The 27,035-nt window shown below is 43.0% G+C and overlaps 1 protein-coding gene across 9 annotated transcripts in view; it reads left to right on the top strand.

Annotated features, from left to right (window-relative positions):
• The window catches only part of Slc22a3 (solute carrier family 22 member 3), a 101,062-nt gene that overhangs the window by 19,047 nt on the left and 54,980 nt on the right, over nt 1-27,035 (top strand). For all 9 annotated transcript variants that reach the window (XR_012447227.1, XM_074071003.1, XM_074071039.1 and 6 more), the window contains one exon: nt 22,892-22,995. Coding sequence is in view for 8 of the 9 variants with exons in the window: in XM_074071003.1 (XP_073927104.1) it covers nt 22,892-22,995 (104 nt within the window). In the remaining variant the exon portion in view is untranslated. The remainder of the gene's footprint in view (nt 1-22,891; nt 22,996-27,035) is intronic.

Raw genomic sequence — 27,035 nt, 5'->3', positions numbered from 1 at the left:
TCCTTCCTTCTTTTGTAGTCAGCTTTCAATTCTTGTTTAATGGCAATTAGATATTTTTCCTAAATTTCGATAGACATTTCACTTAAGTGACTTTCTAACCATTCAATCTGCCACGATATAAAAACTGTACATAGGCTATAAATTACTTGTACTTTTTTATGGTACTGAAGCATGAATTTAGGGCCTCACCTGCTATAGGCAGGTGCTCTACCACTTGATCCACACCCCCAGCCCATTTTTACTTTAGTTATTTTTACAACAGGGTCTTCCTGTTTCCCTGAAGCTGGCCTTGGACCACAGTCCTTCTGGGATTACAGATGTGCACCACCACACTTGACTGAACATTTTAAATAACTATATGTTAACTGCCTTTTCCATCTTCTCAGTGTCTCTGTGACTTTTTCCTTAAGAAAATGAACAACAGCTACCAAAGCCCTGGAAGTCCCACATTAGTCAAGTTGGAATGTTCTCCCAAGCCACATTTTCTGATGCATTTATAAGGAAGGCCACTCTCTCTGCTTCCTTCTCCCAAAAGCATTTGAATTTGTGCAGTTACATGATTCATGCCTTTAATTTGTTTGCTCCCCAAAATGTAGCCTTTTTACCTTGTCTCCCATTGGCTTGGTGACAAAATACAGGGCAATCATTGAACTGGACATATGTTCCTATTTATCATTAGTTTATAGAAGAAGAAGCAAATGTAGTTATTCTAGTATTTATTTGAGAGAATAAAGGTCTGAAATAGGTAAGTTACTCTAAAAAAGAGGTGAAGACATAAATGTCAAAGCAAATGGTAAAGTTAACATAGGAAAATATAGGACCACATGACAAGATCAGGGAATGGCTTTTTAAATAAAAATTTAAACATGCAAATTATAAGCCTAAAATAGATTATCTAGATTAAGACAAATTAGGTCCGAATTGTTTAATGGCAGGCATTGGAGACAATAACTAACTGGTGACAGAATGACACTGGGTAGAAGCACAGACTCCATTTCAGTTCCACTGCATAGACAGTCTTGTGTACACCTGGTTCTTCAGTAGTGCTTGCTCAGTCCCATGTGCTCCTGTAGGCACTTTACATGCATTAACTCACTTAACCTCTACTGACTTTGTAAGGTGCATGTGGGGATCCCCATTTTGCAGAGAGGGATTACATCACTGCCCCAAGACTGGGGCCACAGAATTGCTGCGGAATTGGAGAAGTTATCTGCAAGGTCTAAAACAAGAAGAGGTTCATTGATGTCTGTAGACATAAGCATGAATGGGACTTCTGCAAATCAACAAGAAAAAGCCAGTCTCATAGAAAAGACAAAGGCACAGACAATTTTCATGAGTGGAAACCCAACAGGCTGCTAAGTATCTGAAGGGAAGCAGCACTGGGGAAGCCTTCCTTTCCAAGGCTCGTTCAGCTTCCTGTTAAACCACAGGAGTCAAGGACATGTCCTACAGAAAACCCAAGACTCAGATCTGCATCTTGTAGATGAAATCTGTGCCGAGTTTCTGCCATTACGGATTGCACCATCCCTCTGAGAGCTGCCCTAGGCCTCCCAGGAGCTGCGTCCCTTTGGGGAATCTCACTGGAAGCAGGACAAGAATGGACAGCAGACAGACAGTTGCACCCACACAAGCTGTGTCACTGGTCCCAACCATTGGAGGACACATAGAAACTGCTCCTGAGCGCAGCTGGTGGAAGATGTCTGTTTCCATCTGAAAGCCTGATGCAACTAAGGATTCAATTCCCAAGTTTCATTGTTGCATTCCCCACATTTTCTCCTGGGTAAGCCATAGATTTAATGATGCTTTTGTGTGTTTTCAGATACAGAATTGCAGGCAAGAAGCACACCCCCTTCCTGGTTAGGAAAGGTGAAGGCAGCAGGTGATCAAAACCATCAGGGGACTCAGTCCTCAAAGTTCCCTGAGCAGGTGAATCTGCACATTTTCCGGAAACAAAAGGAGCTGGCCCCTTGTCACTTCCCTTTGCACCTTCTGGTCACCTTCTTAGTCCTGCAGGCTGGTCCTGCCTTTGGAAAGCAGAGCCTGAGAAGGATCAACTAACTATTTTATTTACTAAGCCATCAGGGAACAGAAGTGGGGTGAAAAGAAGAAACAGGGGAAGGGGAACCTGTCACCTGCCTTCCTGTTCAGTGTAGTGAATTGGTGCAGCACCACAGGACTCAGCACCCTATGGGTGTAGGAGTATAAGTGGGCAGAGAGCAGGGAGGGAGAAAGGAAACGTCAATCCTTGGCTTCTTGTCACTGGGCATCAAATGTTCCTAAGACATTAGTTTCCTCACACTAGCAGGTGGCCCATTTGTGGGTGCCTGGTAAGCCCCACTGCAATGTCACCATGTAAGCTGGAGGCAGGTAGGCAGGAGGCCAGGAGCTGTGAGGTGGTACCAGTGTTGAGGGGTCAGAGCTCCCACAGGTTGGCACCAGAAGCCTAGAAGACTGAGGGCATCCCACAGAGGGACCCATCAGTCATTAACTCCTGCCAGTCTCTTCTCTGGGCTGAGGGGGCTGTCCCTACACTGAGAATATCACAGGCAATGCCCACAAGAACAGCTGTCAAGGAGTTGGGCTGGGCTCTGACTGTCAGGGATCAGTATCACATCCCTGAGATCACACACACACCAAATTGCATTCCTGAGGGTCTGAAAGGAGATGGCTCCATTCATAAGAGCAGTAGGGCAGAGAAAAGGTTGAAAGAGGGCAGAGATGTTTCAAGGAGAAAGTGGGAGGGGCTGAAAGAGCAGTCAGGATGTTCCAGGTGAGGGAAATGACAGGAGAGCAGGGCCCAGAGGTGGCTGCAGGCAGCAGCCAGGCCTCCTCTTGCTCTGTAGTGACATTTTGTCTAGTAAGAGTCTTGGTTGTGTGTGGCTGGCCAGCTGGCAAGGTGAGTGAGGCTGGTGCTTCCCCAGGTACACAAGGCCTCTCAGCAGGAAGCACAGGGCATTGGAAATAGGATACTCAGTCTTTATTACCAGGCCAGTTGTCGAGGTATCTCCATACTGGTCTCCACCCTGCAGCGTGGCCCCAAAGCCAAATGGAGCTGGCTCCTGTGTTCCCTGATCTGGTGGGGTGAGAAGGCAGCACCCTTGCCCACTCCCCCCAGAACAGACAGTACAGACCCTGGCCTAAATCCCAGCAGGGCTGTACTTGCCAGGCTTTTGCTTCCCTGCCTCCAAACTCATGCTTGTCTTGTGTTCCCTGCCACCATGTTTGTTCATAAATGTCATGTTCAACTCCCTGTGTCTCTGCCCATCACAAAGGGGCTGCCTTGAACAGCCCTCTTTGTGGAGGTTTCCATTAGGGTGCCATGTCCAGCAGACCAGCTCCCACTCCCTTCTACTGTTCACATCTGGAAATCTCCTAAGGGGCCCACCAGCTGTCCTGGCATTCCTGGGTCTGATGGAATTTCCTGGGACATGGAAGTGTCAGCATGAAAGCCAGGAAAGTCCCAGGCAGATGGGAACAGTCCATTACCCAAGCATTCCACCAGTACAGAGACCAATTTGCAAGATGCAAAGTGATGAAGGGTTCCACGAGTGAACAACACGGGCGTGGAACAGAAGGGACTGTGATTAAATCTGGCCAGCCATCTGATGTACTTAGTACAGAGATGATCAAACTATGTTTATGGAGTAACAAAGTAGAAATGTTGAGGCTATCATTTTAAAGGCTAGCACATCCATGTGCACACACTGAATGATTTCGACCATTTGTCCTAACCCTGAGCAGGGGAAGGCCTTGAAGGAGGCAGTTCTTACTGTTTCTTAACTAATTGCATTTTTCTTTTACCAAAAGCTGCACCAAAGGAGGTATGAGATGGCCTTAAATTCTGATGGCGCCACATTGAGCACCAAGGGCCAAATGCAGCAGACATTAACAAGAGCCACAGTTGTGTTCAACCAGATGGGATTTCTGACACACATTAAAGGTGCAAAAATTAAAGCATAAGAAAAGATTGAGTCTTCATCAAGATAGTGAATTCCTTCTCAGTCCTGCCCAACAGAAGCATTTTCCTGTTGTTCTTTATTTTTTCAGTAACACTCTGCTTGTAAACCACACAGATCTTAGAGCCTGACCAGTTGCTAAATCCTCCTTCGGTGCTTATGTTCACTTTAACCTCCTCAGCCAGTCCAAAATCCATTAGCATTTTCTGTGTGTTTTTTTTCATTAATCTTTTTATTAGGATATATTCTTTGTACAGGAGAGATTCATTGTGACAAGTAGGTTTATATTGTACATTGCTTAGATCGCCCCCACCATCTCTCCCTCTCATCCCCTTCCCCACCCCACTTAAAGCAACTGCAAAAGGTTTCATTGTTCTATTTCATACAAGTATATGAAGTCCATCAACCATATTCCCTTACCTTAGTCTCTTTTGTTCACTCTCACCCCTCCCACAAATATACCCCCAACACACTGTACCTATTTTACAGTCCTGTATTCTGATATTAATTTCTAAGTCAGTGTTCAAAGGGGTTTCTCCATGTATGCCTGCTGTGAGTATGCTTTACAAGTGGTCAGTTCAAGTCCTTCCATTACTCTCCTTTACCTCATCCCTCCCATCCCCCATTTTTCAATAGCTTTCAATACATATAATTATATCCTCTACCTTCCCAGATGCTATGTTTCATGTTGTTGATGCCGTATCATTCTCTTTTCCTTTCCTTCCTTTAGCATTTTTTAAAACCATGGAACTAACATAGCTGTAGTTTGCTAACATGTTCTAGACTATGATGAAAATTTTTATCCATTTATAAGCCTTGTGAAGCTGCATCAGAATTTGTAGTGATGGAGAACCATGATTATTGCAGCTATTGTGGTAACCTGCTCTTTGCTCTTTCTCTGCCTCTTTGCAGTATTTTCATCTTCATCTTTGAATCCTTAAGTGAACAAAGTGAAATACAAATATCTTTACATGGGATGCTTTTGGACTTTTTCCAATTTTTGACATTAGTACTTAAGAACTTATTGGAAATTTCAACAATTTGCATTTCATGTTAAGTCACAAAGTTTCCAAACTAAAAATATAAATTTTTTCAAGGGAAATTACAACCAACATTCATGTAGCCACCACCTAAAAAAGAGGAAATGTGAACATTTTGTCATATTGACATCAGGTTTTTGTTTGTTTGTTTTGCGGAACTGGGGCTTGAACTCAGGGCCTACACCTCGAGCCACTCCATCAGTCCTTTTTTATGCTGGGTATTTTCAAGATAGGGTCTCACGAATTATTTGCCTGGGCTGGCTGTGAAGCACGAACCTCCTGATCTCTGCCTCCTAAGTAGCTAGGATTACAGGCGCGAGCCACCACTGCCTGGCTACAATAGATTTTTAAAACCGAAATTGTAGGGATGAAGTTGAAGTTTCACTTACTAAATTTAGTGACTTAAGACATCCATCTTCTCAAACTCACAGATTTTGAGGGTCAGGCTCAGAATGCATAGAACAGGGCAGGGCATCATGTGTCTGCGTCACAGGGCAGGGCATCATGTGTCTGCGTCACAGGGCAGCCTTAGGCAGGAGGCCTCTAAGGGGCCAGAGCAGGAGTCACACGGAGGCACCCTCATTCATTCTCTGGCACCTGCTGACATCTGGGACAACTGTGCGCGACCTCTCCCACGGCCAGGCCTTCCTCCTAGCATGGCTGCCCACACTCTCACATCACAGCTCAGAGCCCCACCAATTTGGTCTTGTCCACAAGGCAGAAGCTGCATCGCCTTCGTGACCTGCCCTTGGAGGCCACAGGGCACCACTTCTGCTCCTTATGTCATCCTCAGGAGATTCCCAAGCCCTTCCAGACTCAAGGGAAGGCTGATCAGACTCCACCTTGTGCTCAGGTGTGTCAAGGCTCCAGAAGAGCCTGTGGGGTGGGAATTGAGGTCTTGGAATCTTGGGTTAGACAACAAGCCCAATCTCCCTTCTCAGGGACATCCACTCTGTGGTGGGCCTCTGGTCCCTTGTGTACAGTTTTCCTACAGATGTGGGCACCCCAGTGAATGTCTTTTCACCACTACTCTCCCATCTAGAATCCAGTCAGAGAGAGCTGTGTCATCCCATGTCAGAACCACACACTGTCTTGCCTTTATACTGCTGTTTATCAAGCCAGGCGAGGGAAGACACATTTACGTGCATACACCTGATTTAATTATACTATGCTCTATTTCCTAGTAGTTTCTAACCATTGGTCCTAAGTAACATATTCTTCATGTAGCATTTTGTGACTTTTCAGTTTACTCACATTTATTCCTTCAGTTGAATCTTCCTGAAAAGGAAATAAGAATCACATCTTAAGACTTAAGTTCATATTTTCTGTGGATCAAATAATAGTGGCTAGGAAATGCTTTGTGGGATGTGTAGAGCTACTAATGTGCCCTTTACCATTGAGTCTCTCCATTAGATTTTTTAGTAAGCTAGTTAAATATTGTCATCCTAGCCTCCCCTTCCCTTTCTCACCTCTTTGCTGCCCCATGCTCTTCTCTGCCTCACCTCCAAGTGTCAAAACACAACCAGTTCCCATAGGCCTGGCTCAAATTCTGCCTCCTCCCAAAAGCCTTCCCTGCATGAACCTCTTGCTGCATTTAAACCACTCCACTTTGTATTCTACTTTACATACCACCCTGATGTTCAGCCAGAGCCAGAACCCAGTCCGTATGCCCCCTCAGTGCATGGCAGAGCACCTCGTCCATCCAGGAGCAAGCCCTGAAGGTCTTTTGAATGAGTGACTAAATGAACTATCCTTTTACTGTGTTAAGCTGACTCACACCTGTCTCCAGTTGTGGGGAATGCAATATCTCTAAGTGCTTTAACTGAGACAAAAATCTTTCCTGCTCACTAATATGCAGTGAGGGGACCCTGGCCTCTCTCACAGGGACATTTCCCATGACTTGTGCCTCCTCTATAGCAAGGTGCTCATCTGTGGGGTCTTTGCTATCCAGTTTGGAGCCAGAAGGTTTGGAGGGAAGACTTGGCATAAGGATCTTGCTTGGGTCTTTCCTAGGAAGGCTGCCAACTTTCTATGTAAGCAACGTGCAAATTTTGCAGTGTTGGAAGCAGGGTCTTTGCTTCCCAGGTGCACCCTGGAGGAATGGAGAGTGAGCAGGTGCACACTGATTGCTGAAGGAGGAGCTCTGGAATAGCTCCTCCTTTCCCAAGTGGGAAGGTGGAAAAGTGTGCAAGGAATAACACACAGTCACCCCAAACCAGATCTGAATCTTTGGTCCTGCATTTGCTGAATGAAGTAGCATGAGCAGGGCAGGAGGCTCACGGAAAGCCAGTTCCTGCCTCTGTGCACCCAGCTGGGACAGTTGCCTTGCTGGATGCCCACTGGTTTCAACAGAATCAACACAGTCTTAGCAATGATAAGTTCTCTCTTGTCTAGCCTAATGCTGAGCGAAGACAAAGACATTTAAGCTGCTAGGATGACACTGTTCTAAAACCTTTTCTTCTTTGCAAAGCAAACATAATTTTCAGACCAAGAAGCATAAAGCTTGCACTCAAAAGCTGGCACCTTTTCCCCTGCCCATTGGTTCTAAGAAGAGAATGATGCTTGAAGGAAAAGAAAAACGAGAATGGCCTGGTATCAGTCTTATTTTTTGTGCTGTGCCAGTTGCAGATAATTTTAGAGCAAGCACAAGGCAATATTCAATAGGTGAAAATATGACAAAAGTAGATCACATGCTAAAAAGGGATAGGTTAAGGAAGCCTTATGTATTTAAAGAACATATTCTTTGTGCATGGGCTATAGGGTAGACTGAAGTGTTGAAGGGTGTGGACATAGAGGCAGAGTTCAGGTCCTGTCCCCATCCCTGCTGACTGTCTGGCATGTAACCTCTAATCAGTTTCCTGATCTCTTCTGGCCTCTGTTTCCTCATCTGTGAAATGGGGACGGTAATCATGTCTACCTCACAGGGTGCTAGCAGAACTTCATAAAAGAGTGTGTGTAAAACAACTATTTGAAGCCTGTCCAAGCAAATTTTAGCCAATAGATTTCAGACTGGAAGTATGCCATGGCACAAGGTGCCCTCGGAGTGTTTGTTCACCTGAACTCTTGGATATGTAGAATAAAAATTGCCCAGCTGTTGAAGGCTGCTGGCTGGCTGTCCCTGTGTACTTGGTCTGTGAGTGCTCCAAGATGATCTCTGATGGCCAGGGTCAGGATGAACTCCGCGTACGTTTTCTTGTTTGCATTAATAATTCCAAGTCATCATAATGAAAACAGTTTGTGTGTAAAATGCATTAAGAAGCAAATGTTTTTCCATGTACAATCTTGCACACTCTTGCAATGTGATCACTGGTCCCATGACAAGTTAGAAAGACAAAACTTAATGCTAAATTAATTTTCCCTAGCTGGCAGAGTCAACATGCACCCCAGTTGTGCAATAGACCAGGTCTCTCCTGTCATGCTCCCCACAGGGCAAGGACAGATTGGGGTATCCCAGATACTGTTGAGTGGATCAAGGTACAAAAAACAAGGTCCTTCCACTGTGGAACTATTCAGAGTTCAATGACAAAGTTTGGTCTGCTCTTTGGGCCACAAACTACAAACTTTCCAGTCTTAACCAAGTGAAGCTGTGATATCCAGGTGGACTTCAGTCAGTAACTCCATTGTCCTATGGCTGCCTGGACGTCCTTGAAGCTCTCTATCAAAACTGCTGGCCCAAATCCTCCAAGATTAAAAGCTTTCTCACATCTCTTTCTGATTCTAATAAATTGGAAATGTTTCAATAATTCTATTGCCAAGTGACACTTACTCTTGCTCTCAAATACAAAGCATGAGCAGAACAATAAACAAAGTAAAACTGAGCACAAGACTGTTCAGGAAGGAAGGCCATCCACATGGGCTGCTGAGGTTTGGCTCAAAGATTTCCGTCTGTTTGAGTCAGTTCACTGCTTTGACCTTGTGGTCATTTGTCAGCTAATTCTAGCAGCAGCTTCTGGCCTAATTTAATGTTATGTTTCTCCTCCAAAACTTTTCAATGTGTTTATTTATCTTCTAATCTAATAATACTCATTTTAGTGATATAAAGCACCCAGTGTTGTGTCTAACACTCCCACACGTTCACAGTCAAAATGTCAAAACAATAACCCTGAGCTACAAAAGTACTCAGTGTTCTCTAACGTGATGTGAGAAGAGTCTAGAAAGATTCTTCAAAAGGGTATGTCAAATCAGAAATGTGGCAGTGGAATTAGGATCCAGCTTTTTAATATATTAAATTCTATTAGTTAGAATCTTTTTAAAAGACCGTTGTTAAGCTGGAGGGGAAGAAAGCAAAAATTTTGGTTCTGTAGGCTAGTTTTCACATTCTGGAAAAGTCAGATTTTTTTTTTTTGCATGGTGCTGGTGGTGACATTTCATCAGCTTAGCCGACTATGTCGTAAGAGTGTGGCCTTACTAAAGAAGTTGGCTTTGGCAGACTTTAAAAGGTGCCCGTGTCACTGCGTGGTCTGATGAGATTTTGAAGATCTCTGGCACCTGTGGTTTCCAAGTGGAGAGAAAGAGCTACCGATAATTTTGAAAGACAGAAACTAAAATCTACTAAGAAGGTTTGGGTCTCACTCGCCACCCTAGAATTTCTTCTAGGAATGTCTGGTGGACAGAACACCAACGGGGAAATCCTCAGCATCTCAGGATGGCAGATTCCTAAAAGAGATGGGAGCCCAAGTGTTCTAGAACTAGCCCCAGCTGCACACAGAACTACATGTCATGCCTTCTTCACATGGAGGTGGAGGGAGGCCAGCTGGACAGAAAAGACTGTATTTTTACTTTCCTCAAAAGGAATAGTTAAACTTACTGAAGGACATGCTTTAATTTTTAAAAACTTGTTAATACTTTTCCTCTGTTTGGTTCACTCTCCTTGGATGGTTGTGGCTTCGTTCTTGCACGTTCCGTGGGCTCTGAGAACTCAGGAAGTGCCAAATATGCTTTGTGTGCATTTGAAGAATATTTCTAGCAACAAAAATACCCCCCGTGCTGTTTTCAAAATGACAGGCACATGTGACAGATCTGTTATTTGGACCTGCACCTGTCAGGTGCCTGAGTGTCCTTATTTCTGGTAGATTAATTTGGTACCTTCCTTTTCCCAAACTGAGGAAAAGAAAAGTAGCTAGACGTTCTGTTGTTATCATTAGCTGTAACTCGATAACGGTGCTAACAGTTGGCCTTGTGTCTGCTAACTGTGGTGTGTGTCCAGATGCAAATCTTCCTGGGATAGACAGGAGAGAGGGAGGGGCTGTGGCCCCTGCTTTGTGCTTATTCTGTCTTTCCTGTTACCTGCCCATGTGCAGATAGGTGACTTGCCGTGATTACGCATGTCATCAGCTTTTGTTTTTACCCTTATTTCATCTGGACAGCCTTCTTCCAAAATGTTGAGTCACTTTATGTATTTATCATGTCCCTTTAAAAGTTTCACAGCTCCTAATTATTTTAGGGGCTGAGTCCCAGGAGATTATTATACAAGGGATATAGAGTCAATTACAAGATAAATTGCAATCACTGTAATTAATCCAGGCTAATCTATCTTCTATTTGTATCTGTGAAGGCTCTGACAGGTAGGGCATCTCCAGCCCAGTGGATACATTTTATCAGATCTTAAAGAGCAACTTTACCAGGCAGAGAAGAAATGGGAAAACGGTGTGCTAGACAGAAAGCAGCAGGAAGTGCCTAAAGGCAAAATGAAACGTGAAGACAGGTGGGTGACCTGAATTTTATTCTGTGAGTGTGGGAGCTATTGAGAGGTTAGCATTTAACTAAAGAAAAGGTAATTTTATTTCCAAAGCAAAAAACCAGAAAGAGATATTCCTCCCTAATACCATAGCCAGAAGCTGTTATCCTGTATGGCAGATAGTTACATTCTTAAAGGTCCTTTATAGCTACACTGATATTATATATATACACATATATACAAACACACGTACATATATATGTATATGCATATATGCACATATGTTTACGTTTGAAAACATATATACAAATACATATGCATATATTTGCATACTGGGGATTTGAACTCAGGGCCTTGCACTTGCTCGGTAAGCACTGTACCACTTGAGCTATGCCCTTGTCCTTTTGCTTTTAGCTTGTTTTTCAGATAGGCTCTTGTGCTTTTGGCTGGGTCTGCCTCTGCCTCCTGCGTATCTGGAATTACAGATATGCCCTACCGTGCCCAAATTCTTCTTTGACATAGGGTCTCACTATTTGTCTGGGAGGCCCTTGAACCAAACCTTGATCCTCCTGTCTCTGCCTCCTGAATAGCTGAGATTATAAGGGCACATCACCATGCCTGATCCTGATGCAGTATTTTTTTTAAAGTGTATCAGCAGACCCATTTTTGGAAGATGTACCCTGAGGATTGAGCTTCAGGTACTGGGAGGTGTGATGGCTGTAGTGGAACAGGTACCACAGAAGCCAGCTCTGCCCCAGTATTCAAGGTGAACCTGTTCTTTGGGACCGAGAACACAGGCGAAAACACACAGATCTGTTCAGTATGGAAGAGGTTGCCTCAAACACTAATAGTTCAGTTCTGCTACAAAATTTTCAAAATTGAACACATAAACCTTTGAGCTCCACATTTAGTTAAGCTTGAGAGAGAAATTTAATGTAAATTTTTTTATTTTCTTAAATTATATATCCTACAACTAGGAAGAGGAATAATAGAGCCTTGAAGAGCGACTCAAAGAGATTATTATGATGTGTATCTGTGGCCATAATTTTCTACCTATCTGGAAAACTGACCCAAAATCCTACTCACAAGAATGTGTTGAGGTTGGGACACCTTACCCCTGAGAATCTGGCATTGCACATGGTGACAATAATGCTTCATTAATTATATTCCCAATAAGTCCAGTGGAGTAGAGAAAAAATTAAAATTCCTAACAGGCAGATTCATAATGGCAGGAGCTGTTTAGTCTTCTTAATAAAATAAGGCATTCATTTTAGAAAGTGTTAGAGTCTAGAAGGGTGTTTCATGTGATTTTTAAAGTGTGGAAAGGGGCAATATTATAAAGTATGCAGATTCTTTTTTTTTTTAACTTTTTTTTTGGAGGGTGGGACTAAGGTTTGAACTCAGGGCCTCACACTTGCTAGGCAGGTGCTCTACCAGTTGAGCCCCCTGCCAGTCCCCCTGAATCCCAATTTTATCCACTTGGTTTGTTTGAAAATAAACAAAGCCCAGATTCATGTATCACTCGGTCACTGAGTGAATTCCCAGCCCACGTACAGCTTGGCTGATGGACAGCCGAGGCTCCCTAAGCTCAGAGGCATGAGAACAGAGTCCCAGCTGGATAACAGCTGCCATGAGGGGTTAGTTTTCCTCAGAAGTGGGAAAACCGCAGGAAGAATGGGCCCCAAAACTAGAATATAAACTCTTGACAAATCCTGGGCTGGCCACCAACCTATTGTGCAAGCACAGGGAAGACCGCCAGGGGATGAAGCTGAAACAGAAAGCACCTGCCAGAAGCTGCAATGCTGAGGGGGGCTGTGGGTCACATTGAAGTGTAAGTCTGAGTAAACCCACTTCTTAGCAGAACAAAAGTCAACAATCACCAAAGAGGGTAATGAGAGCCAGAGAAGCAGAAGTGACTATTATCTGCCCTGTATTTTGATATCTCAACCAGTAAGACCTGCAAAGAAACAGGAAATGCAGTAGTTTTTGGTGGGGAATACTAGGAAGAATGGAGAAGGGCCATCAGTTAGAAATTCACTGAGTGAGCCTAGATGTTAGAATAGCAACCAAAGACTTCAAAGCAGCAATTATAAACATGCTCACCCAATTAAAAGATGTTAAAAGAGTTAAAGGAAAAAATGTTCTCAATGAATTAATAGATTAGGGAGTCTCAGCAGAGAAATGAGACAATTACAAGAAAGTCTACAGCTGAGACAGTGCAATGACAGATAACAAATTTACTAGATGGGTTCAACAGCACAGGGAATGAGGTTAAAGAAAGAGTAAAGAAAGGGAAGGTGATGACAGATAAATGAAAATGACCCAGCCTAAGCAAAGGCAGAAATCAAAATCGAGGACAAATAAATGTCATATCAGACCCAAAGAACAGTATCCCGGAGTCCAGAACACAACATCCAAGTTCACCTGCACATCAGGCTTCAGATAATGTGTGAATGATCGTGAGTGGTTGCTGCCTAGGCTGGGAAAGGTCATTCAGCAGAATTGGGTCAGAGGGATGAGCTGGGAGATAAAAGAATTTATCTATGCATGGAGAGGCTTCTGGGTTGCTCTCAGTGTTTTCAGAACTTAAATTATTTACTAAATTTCAAGTGAGAAGACAGTCTCCCCATCCCCTACCTCCCCCTGACTCCACTCTAACAGTTATTTCAAGTATTATTGTTAGGAAAAGCATCCCACACCCCTGTATCCCAAACCAGACTTGGAAAGACCATTACATCTAATTCAGGGGGCCCCCTCCCCTCTTTCTATCATACGCATTTTATTTTCCCCAATGAAAACCCCTCCCCCACCCCCTAATATATGGCTTTGCTTTCAGTATAGAATTTGTTTTTCTAAAGCAGATACAGCTTTATAATTTTTCTAATTAAATTCATAAAGATAATATACATCCAATGCAAAAAGGAGATAAAATGCAAGTATGAGAGTAAAATCCCCAATCCTCCAACCTCTCAGAACAAGTTTAGGTTATAGATTAGCTGATGGGGTTTCCTCCTCTTCTGACATTTTCAGTGTATGCGCACAAATACAGATTACCTTACAACAGTGGGATCATAGGCCTAATTTCATAACCTGATTTTTTATTTTTATTCAGAATATAAATAATTACTCAGCAAATATAGGCCATGATTGACCCTGTTCAGCAGAGAAGGTTGCATCTGACACCAGCAGTGGAAAGTGGGAACAAAAGCATTGTGGGGTGGGGTTGGGAAATAACAAGAAGAAGGTCCCACCCTATAGCCAAGGAAAGACAGGGCTCCTCCACAGGCAAGGTTGCCAGGGGGCTGAACAGGAAAGAAGTATCCATGTATCTTTAAGAAGACGAGCTGGACCGGATGCCCCTCCTGGACCCAGGGTGTCTGAGGGCAGGGGCTGGCGGAGTGGTGAGGCCCGGCCACTTACAGTTGCTCTGTTGGCCTTTCACAAAGGCGCCTCTTCTGTTTCCCACTTAAGGAAAAAATCAGTATTCACTCCTTGGATTTCTCCTTGCTCACTTCTTTTCCCTCAGATTTCCCCTCCTTCATCTTTTCTCCTCAGCTTCCTCCAAAGTTTCATGGAACCAGTGCTCCAGCCATCAATTTATTTTTCTCCTGAGTTCAATCTGCTGATCGCTGTCCATTTCTCTCAATTTTCTCTACAATTTCTATTAACTTTTGGGATGCTCCTTTTCGACAACAAATTGCTCTTGTTTTACGAATGCAACAGACTCTTGCACCTCACCCAAACCATGACTTTATGGAGGTCAGGAGGGCCTTGTTTTTGTTTTGAAATAGGGTCTTGCCATTTAGCCAATCCTCCTGGCTCTGCCTCCCCAGTGCTGAGATTCGAGGTGTGCACTACAATTTCAGGTTCCTTACTTCTTGTTTCTTGTGCTGACTACTTAACTTGAAAACATCTTCAGATAGTTCTGGTCTTCTGAATCCTGATCCTTTCCCTGCCTGGCTGTTCTCCTAGTTCTACTTAAGTTTATAGAGGGAGGTTCTTTGGCACTGGCAGGGGACATGTAGTGCCTCTTCAGATCTTTCAGATCTGGTTATTGTCATTTTTTTTCTGGTTTGTGTGGGACTGGGAGGAGATGCCCGTGGGTTCAGGAGTTCTAGTAGCTTTTCCTTATGGGGGTTAATGTGGCTGCTGGGACAGCTGGGGAAAGAGGTGACCCCTTCCCCCACAGTGCACATAGCAACATGCCCTGCTCCAGCTGGACACCCAGAATCACCCTGCACACTTCCTCAAGACCCGGTCCCACCTGTTGATGGTGAGGGACAGAGAGGAGACAGGGAGGGAGGAAACCATGGGTCAGTTCAGATGGGTTTAGTGGCAGCAGGGCAGTGTCCTGGTTCTACTCACACATATTTACTTCCTGAAAAAGCTTCCCAAAGCCTTGACCCAGGGGGAGGACTTTCTTCAAGTGTGTTTGTGGTTTGGAATTTTCATCACCATATTGTTTGGAGCAACATTGGGTTGGAAACGAGTGAGGAGCCCTCAAACCTGTGACGTGGGACCTGAGGCATCAGAAGCCAATGTTTATTTCTGGATCAGCTGCCATGCTGTCCAGCTGTCTGCCTGGTCCCCTCCGCACAGACACACACTTGTGTGTGGAGTGGCTCAGGAGTGGCCGGGAACTCTAATTGGTTGGAGATGTGGGGAAAGGGAAGGAAGAAGAAACTGTGTGAGGATGATGGGCCTGAGTGCTCCGTGGTACTCTGGCTTAATTCTGGTTGCATTCTTCGAGTGCAATGCTCTAGTTTTAAGGTATCTCTTTAAGTATGATGATCTTCAAGTCTTGTCCTTATTCTACTAAAATTTCAAAAAGTCTTTCCAAACTTCCCTTAGCCTGGATAATGAATTGGGGGCAAAGCTGCCGGGCACTCTATGAGGAGAGTGAGGCAAGAGGAGGGGACAGAGGCTGGAAAGCAGAGGGACTCAGCATGGGGGCCCTTCTTGCTGTGGAGTTTCTTGTGGGACTGGAGTCTGTTGAGGAGTCAGAGAGCAGTTCATCTGGCACTGCTCCTTCCTGCCCCTGTCTTGATGGTCACCATGCACATTTGGAGGTGGTGTAACTGGCCACCACTTTGTGCACCCACTGGGGCAGCCTGATCCTCACTCCGAGCACTGGGAAGGAGTCAGAATCATGGCGAGCCTGTCGGGGGTGTCTGTGGCTCCTGTATGGGGCATCAGGCCATCTACTCAGCCCCCACCTCACAGCAAGCCAGGGGGTGGGGGATCAGGACAAGGGGCCTTGCTGGTGACTGAGGAGCTGTCACAGAGCAAGATGCCAAGGCAAGGGGTATGTGGAGCCAGGAAAACCTACAGATGCACAAAGGCCATACAACCTCTTTTTTGTAGAGGTTGGAAACTGGCCAGTAGGGTGAATGGGAGGCAAAAGGGAACTGACAGGGCAGAGAATTGGACAGAAGGAGGGAGTTGGTCTACAAGCTGGGAGGAGGCTATGGACAGCTCCCTTACCTCCTCACATCTCCCACTGGTTAATGTCTGTCCCTTTTCACATAGAGGATGTTGGCTCACTCCTGCTTAGGAAGCCAACACCCTGGGAAGTCCAGGATGGCCCTAAGAAAGTGCACTTCTTGCATGGCGGATTGTTCTGCTGGGTGTTGCGATTAGGCGCAAGACTGTGGAGCGACCAGGAAGGGCCAGGCTCTGTCTGTGTCTGTGTAGGGCTGTGCTCTGTCTGTGGGCATGCAAGGTGAGGCTCTGTCTGTGGGTGTGCAGGGCCAGGCTCCATCTGCAGGCTCCAGTAAGGGCTCCATTCCAGGCCTCTCTCCTGGCTTCTGTGGTTGCCTGCAATTCTTGGTTCCCCTTGGCTGGTAGACCATCCTTCATGTACCTTCTTCTAATGTGTGTCTGTTTCTTTTTTCTTACAAGGACAACTGTCATTAGATTAGGACCTACCCTTCCTCAGTATCAGCTTATCTTAACATAAAATATATTGCAATTAATTGTCCCTGAGGAGATGTTGAATAGTTGATAGCCTCTAGGTATCAGTTATTAGTCTGGATTCTGATTTAATTAGTCTGCAGTGGGGTTAGGCATTATTTTCAGTTGCACCACATAATTTTAATGAGTAGCTTATGTTGAAAACCACTTTTTAAAATCATCAGTCGTGTTATTTATTATCATCATCATCATCCTTGTAGCACTGATCATAATGCAGTTAGCAGCATTTATTGGCCATTTGGAATGTCTCCAGGTTGGCTTACTGCATCCCATGTACTATCTCAATAACAGCAAGGTGATTCTTCTCATCACATAAATAGGAACCCAGACTCAGCATTAAGAAAAATCAACAGAGGACACTGATGGGAGTGGCAGAGCCAAGAGCTCTAGGTTGTCTGACTTCTAAGCCATCGCTCCTTGGCCCCTTTAAAGTCTCAGTTATTTAGAGAAAGATGAATAACTGTGCATCTTCACTGTGGAGAAGTAAAACAGCCTCAGCAGAGGGGCCAGTGTACCAGATGTACTGCATGAGTTTGTCCTATAAACCTAACTGAGGGCAATGGGAGATGTAGAAAAGACAACAGACAGAAGACCAAACATGCATAAAGCTGGGGAAGGTAGGCTGGGTGCTGGAAAGGAGACACACCAGCCCCCTCCACCTCCAGCGAGTTTATTATATACAGTGGCAACACGAGGTGGAGAGGTGATTCTCGGGGGAGGGGGCATGACATTGTAATCCTCAGGAACAGGAGGAACCTGTGACAACTTCTCTCTGAACATAAACATCTTAGGAAAAATAGCTGTACTGCATCTTGCCCATTTCTGCAGCTGAGGCTGTGCCAACTCAAGAGTGCAATTTATTGGGCGTAACTATGCTTGCTCCCTTCTGAGGTTTGGGGCTGTGCCAAACTCAGACATGCAGCTTATTGGCTATACCTGTGCTCATGTAGTCCACTTTCCACAGTGAAGGACACAAAGTAATGAACAAAGGGTGTTGTTCTTAGAATAGATTTAATACTTTCATTTCTCCCATGCTCTGCAGTTAAGACACCTCTCCACCTCCTTCAAAGCTTATTTACTTAACAATCCATTAAGCCCTGGAGGATCCATGAGTGAGTCTCCATCCCACATGGTGCCTTTTCACACACTGCTCTGAACAGTGGCCACAGTTTCTCACTCTTTGTCTCTCCCACTCACTCTGGACTGGACTCTTGCTCCATTCTGGGCCTTCCATTTGCAACCTTCTAGACCCTCCATCTGTCCTGAGCTCCCTTTATGCCTCTGGTTTCCTGGGTAATAAAGTCACTGTCCCAGGCTTAGGCCTGCCTCTCTTCCCCACACAGGTGAGAGACAAGTGACTCAGGTGCTACACAAACCCTACTGCACCCCCATGCAGTCTCACCACCTCTTATTTCCTTCTAAATCCAGCTCTGCATGTATCTGGCTGCTTCTGTCTCACCAAGCATTTCATTCTCACATTTAGATATTCGCTTAGCTCTGAATTGCTCTACATTTGCTTTGCATAAACCCACTCAGCTCCCAAACTACACAAACAGTTCCTCGTGGAGGCAGAAAGTAGGCGTGCACACATTGGTGTTTTTCACAGCCTCTTCTGTGTAAAGTGAAGCCCACAAGTTGGAGTTAGCTGCAAGCAAATGTGGTTCATTTTTACACCTGCAGCTCATCATGATGTTTCTGATCTTAAATGAAGAAAACATTAGCTTTTTGAGATAAATGAAGGTGCCCAAATAATGCCAGCAGATCCTGTTTAAAATGTTTTCATTATGGCCATAATTAAGAATGGCACATTTTCTCCTCATGGGACTCAACTCAAATTATTTTTCTATATGATTACTATATTTTTAAACCATTATTAGGTCTTGTTGTTGATCAAAAAAATGGACTCTGCCCATGGAAGCCAACATCTGATTGTCTTAGACAATGCCAAATGTAGCCTAAGGTACATCCACACCTGGGAGTCAAGTCAGAGTTGTTTGTCATTGGTGTTTCCAACACTGATTGAAGAGTTTAGCAGCTCCTGATTTCAACCTCAGAGCTGATTAAGAATGGTTCCATTTATAACTTGTCTTAGTCCATTTTTTGTTGCTAGAACAAAACACCTGAAGCTGAGCACTGACAAAGAAAAGAGTTTATTAAGCTCACAGTTTTAGAGACTGAAGGTCCAAGCTCAGGTAGCCCTATCTGTTTGGCCTCTGATGAAGGCTGCATAATAGAAGGCATGACAGTGGGGGAGGGAGGTGGAGATCAGATGGCAAGACAGGAAGCTAGCATGATCAGGGGTCAGGCTCACTCTTTTTAGAGCAAGGAAATTAACTGGGATGCTGTAAGAACAACACTAGTTTCTCCTGATGGTGTGCCCCTAATTACCTAATACCTCACCCTAGGCCCTACCTCTTAAAGGTTCCACCGCTCCCAATACTACCACATTGGAGGCCAAACCTCTAGCACCCTAACCTTTGGGGAATAAGCCATGCCTAAACCATAAGATGGGTCATCCTTAAAACAGTTGAAACAGAGGCATATGGATATCATGACATCAGAGCCCTCCATTCTCCCAGGACAATGCAAATAACAACTCATGCCTGAAGTCAAATGCTGTGATGACCTCTAATCTTTGACTCTCGTGTGAGAGTTTGGTTAAGAAGGATGAACTCTTAATCCCGCTGATGCTCTCCTATAGTTTGAGGAGCAGGCCAGGCACCCTCCCTAATTTCTAAGGCTTCTTAACACTTGAATTTTTTTTAACCTTACTTCTCATCTTTGGCCTTAATATATTGGAGCTATTTTGTTGCTTTAGTTTTAAGAATAACTTAGAAATCACAAATTTGACATATATCTCACAGCAACTCACCCCAGCATTTTACCATTAAACTCAAGTTCACATAAAATCTATTTAAACAACTGAGTCTATTTTTCTTTTCTAAGAAAAGCCCTGAGAGGAAACCCTTCAGAAGCACCTCATTTCTCTGGAATTGCGTGTGCCATCTCTAGAACAAAGTCTTGAAATTCTCTTGGTATTGAGAACAGCTGCCTGAGTCTTTTATCAGATTGACTTTCTGCTCATGCCACAGAGAGTTATTCTTTTTGTGTAAAGGGATTTTGAAGATTAATAAGTAACAGGATGGGTGCACATAGATTTGTGAACATTATAATTTTTTTTAATGTTCTTGCATGTGTACCCTTTGGAAGAAAAATGCAGATGTCTTGTTCTGTGCAGACTGACTTAAAGGCAAATCCTTGTGTCTCTGACTCAGACTTCAGTAGATTTTTGGTGATCCACAATTCCCTCCCTTTGACAAGAGGTGAGTTTAGGTCTCCCAAAGAGCTCTAGAAAGCTTTATTTGGGGAATAAGGCCTTGCCTGTGCAGCCATAGTAAACATATTTCAAGCCCAGACTCTTGCAGCAGCAGGTAGTGAATAAAGAGATGGGTGGGAGGCTGCCCCTGACTGTGCAAGTCAAAACCAAGCTCTGGAATCCTTGCGTCTGCAATGTTCCCTGTACTGGAAACATAAGTGTATATGTGCGTGTCTGTGTGCATTTCTCTAAACATGCATACTTTAAGTTCATTTATTTTGTACTTTTGAAAACTGGCAGAATCCCAGTCATAAAAACAGAAACCAGCCTAGGTATTTTAAGCAGAAAGGGATTTAATAAAAGGATTTTCAGAAGGGTTTGGAAAAAAGGAAAGAGATTGGGAAGGACAGTTCTTACAGGGTCTTGGTGGTCAGCTCCTGCTCTTCTTGATGGCCAATTTCAAAGCCCACCACACATGTGAAGCCAGATGCCTTTGCCCCCAAGTAACCAGGTAGTGGTCACAAGCACCGGCTGACTCCTGCAGCCACCAACCCCTGTTGTCACTGCCAGGACTGGAACTGGAGCTGGTGCTAAGTCCAGAAGCAGAATTCTCACCCCTCCTCCTGCCTTCTGATCTTGTGCTAGCTTCTTAAACCTAAACAGATCCCTGCTCCTGCTGGCAAGGTGTCCAGAAAAATGCAGTGTCCACACCTTCAGCACCCTAGCATGCAGAAAACATGAAAGGGCAGAAAGAGCTGGCCCACGTACTTTAGAAAAATGATATCACAGCACCTTAACCATTTAGACATTTATTTTCAATTAATTTTATTTAAATATGAAAATTTAAATTTCTGAAAATCCTCAGATACGCAGAGAGTGGACAATGAGCCAGTGAAAAGATGCTGAACACCCTGTTCGGTCAGCCTTTGAGGAAATGCAAATCAGAACCACAACTGGGGTGCTGGGGTCAATAGCTCAGAGGTAGAGTGTGCTTGCCTAGCACGTGTGCAGTCCTGCTCTGATGGAAAAGTGAAGAAGACCATTAGTTTGATATTAAAGGATATTTTGAGTGGTTAACGACTATCTAGGGCCATTTCAACTCATAGATTTCAAAAGCAGCTGACCAAACATGTCAAAAGTGTTGCTGTTGCTGGGCCTCCCTACATTGTGTATGGAAGACCTGTACTCTACACTACAACCCAACTGCTTGAAGTACAGCTGGAAGAAGCAAATTCCACTTGTGGGTTTTTATATTTCACTCTGGTTGATACTTTTCTAAAGCAAAATGTTGGCTTTTTTCTGGTAATTAAATCATCCATTTGCTTTCTGAGATTCTATGTGTTTTTATTTTAAGTGCATTCTTCACATGTTTAATTCTGATGGAAAATTATTCCTGACAATCATCCACATGCCTACTTGAAGTGAACTCATATCTTCCTAAACCCAACCTGATAATTACGATCTGGTAAACTGTATTCCATTACTACTGTCATGTAAATAGGTAAAACTCTGCATGTCAAATGAACTTCTCAGCCACTCTGAGTTGTGCCATCTATTCCTGCCCCACCTTTTTTTTCAGGCTGTGTGAAGTAGCAGGCCATTGGCTACAGAGTCAAGACAAGACGTTGGGTCTTACAAATAAATAATATAGTTCGCTTAGGAAAATGAATTTATGAAACTGCTCCCAGTTCCTGCTCCCGTGACATTGATTTTTGCGTCATGCTGTGGTCATAAGCAGGGGTGTCCAGGCAGGGATGATGGTACCCCTTAGAGACAGTGGGGGCAGCTGAAAGCTCCTAAGAGAATCAGTTTTCAGATTCTCAGTTCATGAACGTTGTCTTCTCCTGAATGGATTTGCCTGAGAACAGGAATATGGTGAGGAAAGAAATCATAGACTCTCTTGTCTTACTGTGTTGCTTTGATTGAGGTTTTGCCACCCACAGGTCATCAAACTGTGAACAATTTAAAATACTAGTTTAGATATTCAGAAAGTAGTTAAAAAAGAAAGTGACTAATGACATGATTAAAATCTTTTTCTAACTCTGGCAGTTCCCATTTCTTTCTTACAGTAAAATTGTTCAAGGACTTACAGGCTGCGTTGGCTGTTAGAAAAGTAAAAATGATGTTGGTGACAGGTGAGGATGCAAAGTTTGGTGTGTAATTGAGATCGACAAAGAACTGAGTACCATAACTGTAACAAAACCCTCCATTCCCATTGATTAGTATATACACGCAAGGTTTCTTGGATTGTAAATTTATAAAAATGAAAAACAGGAACAGACTTGATGTTGAGCTCTGCTCTTTCTAGTAATAAGCCATATTCCTCTACCGATTACACAACCTAACTGTGAAAGCCTGTCCTCTCCTAACATCCTTCCCAAAATGGAAAGGTACACTCCCATCAGAACATTACTCCTCTGTAATAACTATTTTTCAAAATTCATGGCAGCTTATATTTTACCAATTATGGTCTGAAAGTGATGATAATATTAATTCAGTTGGAAAAACTTGTAATATTTAAAGACTTTCTTTCGCAGGAAACTTTTTAAAGTTAAATGTCAATTTTATGTGCAGTTTCTACTGTATTGTACATGGAAGGATGGTGGTGACTTTGCTTTTACTGGGTGATGACAGGTGTCCAGTCACTATGGTGTTTACATTCTACTGGACGTACTTGATAGGTTAGTGTACCATCATTACTTTAAATATTATTATTTCAGATGCCAGCATTTATGCTATACTATAAATCCTTTGTAGTTACCTAAAGTAACAAAGAAAACACAAACGTGTGTGTGATACATTTTACAACGCATTAAAGTTGTCTGGAAGCAAACATGCTTAGAGATTGTTGGTGTGCACAAGAGAGTGTGGTGTTTTCAGGATAGCCTCCGCCGCATGCGTCTCCATGTGTGTTTCTTTGTTTCTCCAGTTTGATCTTGTCTGTGTCAACGCATGGATGTTGGACCTCACTCAAGCCATCTTAAACTTGGGCTTCCTTGCTGGGGCGTTCACCTTGGGCTATGCAGCAGACAGGTATGTACAGATGTGACAACTATTTTATGTCACTGTAATACACCATATGCACATGGATACAAAAAAAGGTAAAGCTGTCCCTGGTGGGTTTGAAAACTTCTAGGTGAAAGCAGTGGCACTGTGGCTGGGTGACAGGTGGCCTGCCAGATGCAGTGGAATTGATTCACTGTGTCTCAGTAACAATTCAGTGGTTGCAGATTGATTAATTTAGTCCTAAAATTCACCCACTTCCAATTTATTTCACTTAATTAAAAAAAAAGAAATCCTTATATTTTATCCTACAAAATTTAAAACTGTGAAAAATAAATCTTACCAAAACTGTTAAAGGATTCTTACATATTATTTTATATACATAAACGTAACTGGCTAGAGGCAGATGTGGTGAGTGTGTCTATTCAAGATAGTCGTGCTTTCTACTGGAATATTCTGGTTTCTACTGGAATATTCTGGTTTCTGACGCTATTGTTACTGGTCTTCATATCCACGTTCAACTCTTTTCCTTTCTCCCAATTCTAGCTACAAAAATACTTGGAACCATTCTCTCTGTACACCTTAGAATGGGAGTCTTTGGCTAAGTATGGCCTAATACTTCTCTGGTGCCTGTCCTTGTGGACCCACCACTCAGTGAATGACACACAGGGTCCCTTTTAGAGAACTGTAAACAGCAATTAATTAGCTAATTCAACAGTAAAATGCCCCAATGTTGGAGCCGATTAAAAATCCAAGTTTGAACAAGCTGGTGTTTCTCTGGTGGTAGACCTTCCTTTCTGCTTTTGTCACTTTCTCTTTCTCCCTCTTCTTTTCTCTCATCCTTCCCTGTGCTGTCTTCTGCACCCAGGCTTTTCCTTTACCCTTCTGTGTCTGCTGCTCTTCCTCCTTTCCTTCTCTCTTTATAAGCTTTCAAACTTCATCATTGCTTTCATCATCACTTTCTTCCTAGATGGCTAAAATTTGGAATTGGGTTACATTTTTAAAATATTTATTTATTTTATTTTGTTCTTACTCTTTCTAATTTGAATTTGTTGTTTGGTTAATTTTGATATTTTGATACCAGGTCTTGCAACATAGCCAAGACTGACCCTGAACTCCTAATTCTCCCTCCTTAGTTTCCCAAATACTTTTATCAGGGCACATGCCACCATGCCTAGCTAGAGAATATTAAAGTAGATTTTGCTTGTTTTGCATTTTTCTCCTTTACAAGCAATAAACATATCTTCACACCAAAGTAACTCTACTGAAGGAGAAAATCTGTGTTCTAGTCAGGAGTGAAGTAGACACAGTTCTTTTTTCTTTTCTTTCTTTTTCTTTTTGTTGGCAGGACAGGAGTTTGAACCCAGGGCTTCATGCTTGCAAAGCAGGCACTCTACCGCTTAAGCCACACATCCAGTCCATTTCGCTCTAGTTATTTTGGAGATGGGGATTTATGAACTACTTGCTTGGGCTGGCTTCTAACCGCAATCCTGCCCATCCTCAGTCTCCCATGTAGCTAGAATTATAGGTGTGAGCCACTGGTCCCCAGCCCAGATATAGTTCTTCTAGATGACTTGCCTTAATTAGCTCTGCCTCCTGTCAGCATTGCCGCCTTTCAACTCCTTCAGTTCTGCATCTGTGATTTCTATCCTTGAATGAAAGGACCAGAAATCACTTAATAGGCCACATACATTTGAGAGGAAAGTGTACAGGGGCATAATCTGAATTTAAAAGCCTAGATTGGGGCTTCCAGTTTCTGTAGATGAAGAGCCTGGAAGTTGCCACTCAATCCCAACACGTGTAAAGCTAAGAAAACTGAAAAGTCAGTAGCTCTTCTTAGCTCTGTCAGGGGTGAGGTCCCAGGGTAAACTGCTACCACTGATTGGAAAGGCAGGTAGGCAGATACAGAGAATTGAAACTCACCTGAGGAGAAATTGCTGGATAAGGAAAACCCAAATTGAATTGGTGAATTCCTGGACTGAGTGTGGACAAGTCCAAAAGTTAAAAACTCCAGGGGGTGGCTGGGGTTGTGGCTCAGTGGTAGAGAACTTGCCTGGGTTCCATCCCAGCACCACAAAAGAAGAGGAGGAGCAGAAGGGAGAGGAGAACTACTACAGTGGCACCCAGTAATGGAAAGATCCCCATGTATTTGTGATTTTTTTCTAACCTCCTGGAGCTCTACCAGGTTCTCACAGTGAATATCAAGAGAAATCCCCTCAGTTTCCAGCAGAGTGAAGGAAGAGGAGTGAAAAGAACCATTTCAAAATATGTCAGAGCACTCTGTTTTTCTTAACAAGGACTGGCCTCAGGAGAAACAAGTTAACCAGAACCTAACCTGCTGGGGTTTATCAGGGCATTGAAGAGCTGGAGGAAGGAAACACCCAACTCTAGTTAGCACTAGCCTGCCATGTTGGGAGAGGAAATACCCAAATCCAGCCCACTCCAACCACCTGGTTCCAACTAAAGGGAAGAAAATACTTGTAATGTTCAAAGTCTAGAGCTCATGAAATCACTGAGACTTGACCATAATCTACAGAACACGTCTTCTTTCCATTTACCTCTCGTCATATCACTGAAGACCCATTACACAGTTCATCTAACCCAGGATAGTACATCCAGCTAAAAAAAAAAATAAATAAGAGGCATACTAAAATGCAGACAGACAAACAGAAAACACCACAGCTTGAAGAGAAATAGCAAGTATCAGAACCAGACTCTGATGTAGTAAGGGTATTGTAATTATTGAGCTAATTATTGAGACTATGGCTAATATGGCAAGGATTAATGGATGCAGTAGACAGCATGCCAACACAGATGGCCAGTGGAAACAAAGATATGGAAAGTCTCAGAACCAAGAGGAATGCTGGGGATGAAACCCAATTGCTGCCACTGGGTGAAGACATGGCTGAAGAAACAACCTCTGGCCTTGAGAATATCTCAACAGAAATTTTCAACACTGAAAACACAAAAAAGACTGAAAAAAAAAAAGTCCAGAACAGAATATTCAATAACTGTGAGGCAGCTACCTATGCATAGTGAAGAGAGAGAGAAACAAAAGAAATATTTGAAGCAATACTGACCAAGAATTTTCCCCAAGTTAATCTTAGACACCAAGCCACAGATTCAGCACACTCAGAGAACACCAGGCAAGATAAATGCTCCCCAAAAGTGTACAGGGGTTTATCATATTCAAATGACACAAAATCAAAGTAAGGAAAAATTCATGAAGGAAGCTAGAAGGTAGGGAGACCTTACTTTGGAGAGGAGCAAATATAAAAAAAATTACATTTTACTTTTCCTTTAAAACTTGCAAGCAAGAAGAGACTGAAGTACAATATTTTAAATGTTGAAAGAAAAGTGCTTCCAACCTAGAATTCTGTATTCTGCAAAATTATCCATCGAAAAAGAAATAAAGATCTTCTTAAGCAAACAAAAACTGAAGGAATTTGTTGCCAGTAGGCCTACCTTGCTAGAAATATTAAAAAGTTCTTTAAAGTGAAGGAAAATGATATAGGCCAGAAACTCATATCTACATAAAGAAAGGAAGAGTACTAGGGAAGGAATAAGTGGAAGTAACATAAAAATTTTATTTTTCTTATTCTTAACCTAGCAGATAACAGTTTATTAAAAATAATAATAGCAGTGATGCATTTGATTATATATGTTTACATATTTATCATAAATATCACATATATGTATATGTTTGTTTATGCTTATGTACAAGTGAAATGAATGGCAGCAATTGTACAAGGGACAGGAGGGGAAAATAGGATTATTTTGTTATTATAGGTACTTGTGCTAGTTGTGAAATTGTTTAATGTTATTTGAAAGTAGACTTGGAATAATTGTAAATGTATACTGCAAACACCAGGGAGACCACTAAAAATAAGTGAAAGGAAGGGAAGGAGGTATTTTTCTTCTTTCTAAGAAAGAAGAAAATGGAATCACATAAAATAATCAATTAAAACCACAAAAGGCCGAAAAAGTATGGGAGACAAAATAGAAAAATAAAAGAAAATGGTAACAAATATAGTAGATGTTAATTCAACTATATCAATAATCACTTTGAA

Source organism: Castor canadensis, chromosome 1 (assembly GCF_047511655.1).
Source record: "Castor canadensis chromosome 1, mCasCan1.hap1v2, whole genome shotgun sequence".
Taxonomy (NCBI): Eukaryota; Metazoa; Chordata; class Mammalia; order Rodentia; family Castoridae; genus Castor; species Castor canadensis.
This window is presented reverse-complemented; position numbering and strand designations above follow the sequence as displayed.